The sequence below is a fragment of the Sander vitreus genome, unplaced genomic scaffold (assembly GCF_031162955.1).
Source record: "Sander vitreus isolate 19-12246 unplaced genomic scaffold, sanVit1 ctg298_0, whole genome shotgun sequence".
NCBI classification, from domain to species: Eukaryota; Metazoa; Chordata; class Actinopteri; order Perciformes; family Percidae; genus Sander; species Sander vitreus.
This window is the reverse complement of record NW_027595452.1, coordinates 52,501-60,000: the sequence shown is the minus strand read 5'-3', so window position 1 is coordinate 60,000 and position 7,500 is coordinate 52,501. Positions and strand designations below refer to the sequence as shown.

General features: G+C 46.5%; 1 protein-coding gene across 5 annotated transcripts in view; it reads left to right on the top strand.

Moving 5' to 3' along the window:
• The window catches only part of LOC144513620 (histone-lysine N-methyltransferase 2C-like), a 71,153-nt gene extending 66,714 nt beyond the window's left edge, over window positions 1-4,439 (top strand). For all 5 annotated transcript variants that reach the window (XM_078244772.1, XM_078244771.1, XM_078244769.1 and 2 more), the window contains 3 exons: window positions 1,329-1,402; window positions 2,222-2,330; window positions 3,986-4,439. In XM_078244772.1, coding sequence (XP_078100898.1) covers window positions 1,329-1,402; window positions 2,222-2,330; window positions 3,986-4,078 — 276 coding nt within the window. In that variant the 3' untranslated portion in view covers window positions 4,079-4,439. The remainder of the gene's footprint in view (window positions 1-1,328; window positions 1,403-2,221; window positions 2,331-3,985) is intronic.
• Window positions 4,440-7,500: the final 3,061 nt, after the last annotated feature.

Genomic DNA, 7,500 nt, shown 5'->3' with positions numbered 1-7,500 from the left:
TCCTTCATTCCTTCATTCATTCATTCATTCAACAGAGAACCGCGATCACGGCATTTGTCGATCTGAAACCTTTTTACCGTCCTTCCTACAGGATTCGGCAAAAGTTGAATCAGTTGCATTCAGCTGTGAATTGATACATGTTTAATAGTGTGCTCTACACACGTCACTCTGTTGCTCTGATTGGTTGTAGGTCTATCTGTTGCTCTGATTGGTTGTAGGTCTATCTGTTGCTCTGATTGGTTGTAGGTCTATCTGTTGCTCTGATTGGTTGTAGGTCTATCCGTTGCTCTGATTGGTTGTAGGTCTATCCGTTGCTCTGATTGGTTGTAGGTCTATCAGTTGCTCTGACTGGTTGTAGGTCTATATTGGTTGTAGGTCTATCAGTTGCTCTGACTGGTTGTAGGTCTATCAGTTGCTCTGACTGGTTGTAGGTCTATCAGTTGCTCTGACTGGTTGTAGGTCTATCTGTTGCTCTGACTGGTTGTAGGTCTATCAGTTGCTCTGACTGGTTGTAGGTCTACTGTCTGATTGGTTGTAGGTCTATCAGTTGCTCTGATTGGTTGTAGGTCTATCTGTTGCTCTGACTGGTTGTAGGTCTATCTGTTGCTCTGACTGGTTGTAGGTCTATCAGTTGCTCTGATTGGTTGTAGGTCTATCAGTTGCTCTGATTGGTTGTAGGTCTATCTGTTGCTCTGACTGGTTGTAGGTCTATCAGTTGCTCTGACTGGTTGTAGGTCTATCAGTTGCTCTGATTGGTTGTAGGTCTATCAGTTGCTCTGACTGGTTGTAGGTCTATCAGTTGCTCTGACTGGTTGTAGGTCTATCTGTTGCTCTGACTGGTTGTAGGTCTATCAGTTGCTCTGATTGGTTGTAGGTCTATATTGGTTGTAGGTCTATCAGTTGCTCTGATTGGTTGTAGGTCTATCCAGTTGAATACAGAGGCATGTTCTGTCCTGGTTGTCCCCATTATCCCAGCCCAGTGGAGCAGAATCTGACTAGAACCTGAGTCCCTAACCTGCCTGCGTCTGGTCGGGTAACTGTACAGCTGACGAGCACAGCTCTTCGGCTGACGACGGCCCCGCTGAGTGAGCTTAATGTTTGCTCTGTAGCCGTTAGCGCTGTCTCTCCCTCTGTGATCCGCTGAGATGCGTGCGCTTTGAGCACAAATACTGATTTAAAAACTATTTTATGGATTTAAAGATGTCTGTGATTAAATCTCCTCCCTCCTTTTAAACCCTTTATCTCCCAGCACATAACAACACAGTCACATGTGTACTGATGTTTAAGTGTGTGTGTGTGTGTGTGTGTGTGTGTGTGTGTGTGTGTAGAACCGCGGTGTGTACATGTTCCGGATCGACAACGACTTTGTGATCGACGCCACCATCACTGGAGGACCGGCCAGGTGAGAGCAGTTCAGATAGCAAATCCCCATCACCAGACTCCATGTAAATAATCAGGACTTTTAGCGTGTATAGAGCCAGCATATCTCCACCAGACTCCATGTAAATAATCAGGACTTTTAGCGTGTATAGAGCCAGCATATCTCCACATGTAAATGGGTGAATTAAGGGTTTATTTCAACCAAACCAGAGTGGTGATTGTTGGAACAGTGGAAAGATGAACCAAGACGGCTTTTGGTAGTTTGATTTAGTTTCTGTCCACTTTGAATGAAGTGTGTTTTACGATGATAAAAGTCCTGATTATTTACATGGAGTCTGGTGTAGTTTGGTGATGATGATTTCGGGGCTGTTTCATGTTAAACTAAAAAGATCTTACTCTTTCACTAAAAGGTCTATCTCTGTAGGGATCCATCCCATAATGTTGTCAGACACTTAGAATAATAATCTGAGTCTGTCAGCAGCAACAACAGAACTTTTAGTGATTCTAACTGCTGCTGAACATTAGTCCTGTAGGGTAACATTACAGCTTGTTACTAACTGCTGCTGAACATTAGTCCTGTAGGGTAACATTACAGCTTGTTACTAACTGCTGCTGAACATTAGTCCTGTAGGGTAACATTACAGCTTGTTACTAACTGCTGCTGAACATTAGTCCTGTAGGGTAACATTACAGCTTGGTTCTGGTTTAATACTGGACCAGTTTCAGAGATTGTTCTTCACATCAGACACTCAGACACACAGACATGGGAGGTTATTTTTGTTATACAGTTAGTGTTTTATTTCACATGTAAATGAAGCCTGCGTCTGTCTGTGATTGACAGGTACATCAACCACTCGTGCTCTCCCAACTGCATCACGGAGGTGGTCACTGTGGAGAAGGAGAACAAGATCATCATCAGCTCCTGCCGACGCATCCAGAGAGGAGAAGAGGTATCTGTTACATCCTGGTCACTTAAGGTCACAGATGTTTCCACCCACACGTTTCTATCTGAATTAAGTGATATTGAATGAAAAATGCCTCATGAATATCGACTCGAAGGAAATACGTCGGCTCTCATCTGACTTTATCTTGACCGATATACGGCTTATGTGATCAACGCTGATGGAAACGTTATTTGCTGAATAAATAATGAATTGTGATTAAGTTTTAGGTCATTTTATGGTTGCAACCCGCCACAAAACGAAGAAGAAGTTGTAGTTCATTTGCGCCCAGTATTTCCTCTCTGTTAGCACACATGGCGGGGTCAACAAAGACAGATGGAAGTGGACCAATGAGGAGACGAGAGGCCACAGGCCGCCTCCGCCGCCGTCGGGCATTTACTACATCTGCATCACCACAGCAACGTGTTGATGGCGTCGTCGTTGTCTTATTATAGCGTGATATGTCGCTACCAGCTGGAACATGAGCTCTATTACACCTCGAGCAGTGTTGATCATGTGTTGGTAGACGGTGAGATCCAGTTGGTCTGGAGAAACTATGTTCCTAAACGTTAGCCTGAACGTTGTTGATTCAGTGAGAAAATGAACAGAAACACCTTCAAATGTCTCAGATCTTTTCCATATACCAATTTGACCCCCAAACAGCACGTGACGTCGTTACACACCAGGTTCTACTGGCTTTACAGCCGTTGGATGGAGACACTCTGTCACCAGCTCTAGTCACACGAGTTCTTTACTGAACTTCAGATGATTGGACTGACACGTGGACGAAACTGAGCTACTGTTAACCCTTTAAACATCCAGAGAGGAGAAGAGGTACCTGTTACATCCTGGTCACACTGTTAACCCTTAAACACGTCAACAGATGGACGAGGAACTCTGTTCCTTACCAAGTCTGGCAGATGATGACTAGGGGCTCCCACAGCCAATATATTCAAAGCTTCAGTGGGCGCGTTCAGACTAGAGCGTGACACGAGAATCAATCGCTCCCATCCCACGAAAAATACTCCCGTCATATCCTGATCACGTGACTGAAAAAAAATCCTGTCCTGCAAAATCCCGTTTGGTTCCCTATGTTGTCTACAGTTATCAGACCCTGTAGCATGTTTGGTTAATCACGGTCAAATCACTGAGGTTGCCTCGGAAATTTAGGCTACGCTATACAGGTCTAGGTAACATGTATTACCTGCAGGTCTAGGTAACACGTATCACCTGCAGGTCTAGGTAACATGTATTACCTGCAGGTCTAGGTAACATGTATTACCTGCAGGTCTAGGTAACATGTATTACCTGCAGGTCTAGGTAACATGTATTACCTGCAGGTCTAGGTAACATGTATTACCTGCAGGTCTAGGTAACACGTATTACCTGCAGGTCTAGGTAACACGTATTACCTGCAGGTCTACACACACACAGCCACACACACACACACACACACACACACACACACACACACACACACACACACACACACACACACAGCCACACACACACACACACACACACACACACACACACACACACACACGGTACATCTGTGTGACGTTCTGTTGTGTTCTTTAACCCCTTTAAGTAAAAGTGTTAACAATCCTGATTTCAATATTGACCAAGATGTCATATTTTGTCTCTCTCCCTGCCCCCCCCAGCTGTCCTATGACTATAAGTTTGATCTGGAGGATGATCAACATAAGATCCCGTGTCACTGTGGAGCCGTCAACTGTCGCAAATGGATGAACTGAACATCTCTCTCTCTCTCTCTCTCTGTCCCTCTCTCTCTCTGTCTCTCTCTCTCTGTCCCTCTCTCTCTCTCTCTCTCTCTCTCTCTGTCTGTCTCTCTCTCTCTCTCTCTCTCTCTCTCTCTCTCTCTCTCTGTCTCTCTCTCTCTCTCTGTCTCTCTCTCTCTCTCTGTCTCTCTCTCTCTCTCTGTCCCTCTCTCTCTCTGTCTCTCTCTCGGTGCTGAGGCTGGATGGCGATCGCCCATCGCTCTGTGGGCGGAGCTACACTTCCTATCAGAAGAATATAATAATAATAATGATGATGTAACGATCAGATGTGATCACAGAGAATAATGATCGGAGGGGTTTGATTGACAGATCAGGGGTGGGGTGGGTGGGCGGGGTTAAATCTGATCAGGGTGGGTGATTGACATGTGAGGGGGCGGGACTTATGACGAGGCTGGTCCTCTGTGTGTATATGATGTAAATGTGTAAACGCCACTGAAATAACACAACGTCCTCACAGAGGGACGCAAAGTTGCACTATCAAAAATATAAAACGACAAAAACACAGCTATACCCACACAAACATACTTGATTCCTCCTCTCTCTCCTCCTCTTCCTCCTCTTCCTCCTCCCTGCGTTTTGTTAATTTCCTGTAAAATAAGAGATTTTTTGTTCTTTTTGTATTTATTACTGAATGAAAAGCTATTTTCTAAATCCACGGTGAGTTCGAGGCCCGGAGTCGCAGCGTGTAAATATCTGTATCATAAAAAGCTAAAATAAAAACAGAAAGTTTAGAGAGAACTCCACGAGCGCTACCTTTCACATCCTCACCTTCATCACCTTCATCACCTGCCTGCCCGTCGGAGCGGCGTCTTGTCCCAGTTTTGAATAAAGTTTCACCTTTTGTGTTTTCCCGTCTGTCCCGGCGCTGGAGGCGGTGCGTTGTGATTGGACGAAGGCTGTGAACAGACGTCCTGAGTGTCACTGCGGCCTTCATCGGAGTATCTCTGCGGGCGTCTGCGTGGCGTCCTGGCTGCGGCGTCTGCGTGGCGTCCTGGCTGCGGCGTCTGCGCGGCGCCCTGTCTGTGTGGCGCCCTGGCTGCAGCGCCTGCGCGGGCGTCCCTGTCTGTGTGGCGTCCCTGGCTGCGCCCTGTCTGCGCGGCGTCCCTGTCTGCGTGGCGTCCCTGGCTGCGGCGCTCTGCGCGCTGGCGTCCCTGTCTGCGTGGCGTCCTGGCTGCGGCGTCCTGTCTGCGTGGCGTCCTGGCTGCGGCGTCCTGTCTGCGTGGCGTCCTGGCTGCGGCGTCTGCGTGGCGTCCTGGCTGCGGCGTCTGCGCGGCGTCCTGTCTGCGTGGCGTCCTGGCGTCTAGTCTTTCAGTCAGTTTTCTTGTGTTGTGGAGTCCTGCTGCCTGTACATATGAGGATTCATCAGGACACGTGTACAGTTAGACGACATGAAGCCTTGTTTTTGTTTTTTATTATTAATGTAAACACAGCGTGACCATGACGACAATGATGTTTGTTTTTTTTTTGTTTGGGGAAAAATGTGGAATCTGATTTAGAATCATTTACAGAAAATAAAATATTTTACATCTTGAAGAAGCAACTCTGCTGCTCTTTATTTTTGTGTGTCTGTCTGTCTGTCTCTGTGTCTGTCTGTCTGTGTGTGTGTCTGTCTGTGTGTGTGTGTGTGTGTGTGTGTCTGTCTGTCTGTCTGTCTGTCTGTCTGTGTCTGTGTGTGTGTGTGTGTGTGTGTGTGAAGAGGAAAGAAAGGGAGAAGAAAGCTGTTGGAGCCACTAGATGGAAGCAGAACTTCTCTGATGGTCAAACTAAGACGTAGAATCACAAAAACAACCAAGAAAGATGTCTCTCTTTTGGCATTTAGTCAGCTCAGACATGAGAGGAGAGAGAGGAATGACATGCAGGAAACCACCGTATGCCGGATTCAAACGCGCAACCTCTACGTCCAGGACAGAGCCTTCATATATGGGCGCTCACTCTACCGCCTGACCACCCGGGCACCCAACACCTGCTGGTTAAAGAGATACTGGTTGGTTCCTCATCCTCTACAGCCGCTGATGTCATCAAACAGATGCTGCTGAATGCAGCGGGGCTTTTTCACATGCACAGTATACAAACTGGACCAGCAGACCCCGTGTCTCTGGACGGAGACCAGTGAAGGACATTAGAAGCTCTTTCCCGGTGATGGCTGAGCGTTACTGAGCAGCCTCCAACTGAGCTTGAAGACGTAGATGTGACGTGAGCAACCTGTCTGAAAGTTGGAAGTCTTCTGGTAGCTGTGCCAAGAGAAATCTCAATCATTCCCAATCTAGCAGAGACGGAGAGCGTAGGTATATGTAAGGAGATAACATAGACACAGGCTCATTATTGATCACTAAAATGATAGTTAACATTAGTCATTACACTTAAACAGCTGATGGAAGTCCAAACTGCCTGAGAGCTTCTCCTGTACTATACGGTAACTCCTCTACTATGAGACAGGAAGTCTCGTGGTTATGACCCAATCGTTAGCCTATTGTTATAAAAACGTCTGCTACGGAGCCATAACGTGAGCTACAAGGTAATGGAGCCTTTTATACATTGTCGTGTTTCTTTAGAAATAAACAACGGACAAATAGAGTCTTTAAACGCTTCAGATGTAAAGTTATTCTCTGTCAAAGTGACGTCAGAATGAATGGGAGTCAACGGGATGCTAACGGGAGGTGATGGCTTGTTAGCATCAACATGGCTCCATAGGAGCTACGGGTTGTGAGGAGAAGCTGACCCCGTTGCTTTTTCACCTTCCTCCTCCTCCTCCTCCTCCTCCAACCCATGTTTAACAGGTAGTCTCCTCTTTATGCACTTTATTACATCATTGGTTATTTATAATATTTTGTCAATATGAATATGCAAAGTTACTAAAGCTATAAAAATACAGAAATACATTTTGGAAGTAACTTGCCCAACACTGCCAATCACAATCATGGTGGGCGGGGCTAAGCTCCGGACGGAGCCACGGTGCCTCTGCTGAATAATCTCAGGAAGGAGCTGGTTCTGGTGGAACATGTGGACGTTCAACAGTAGTTTTAGTCAGAGGGACAGATAGTCTAGCTACACACAGACAGACACACACACACACGCACAGGCACACACAGACACACAAACAGACAGACACACACACACACACACACACACACACATACACACAGACACACACACAAACACACAGACACACAGACAGACACACACACACACAGACACACACAGACACACAGACAGACAGACAGACACAGACAGACAGACAGACAGACACACAAACACACACACACACACACAAACAGACAGACACAGACAGACAGACAGACACACACACACACACACACAGACACACACACACACAGACAGACACACAAACAGACAGACACACACACACACACACAAAC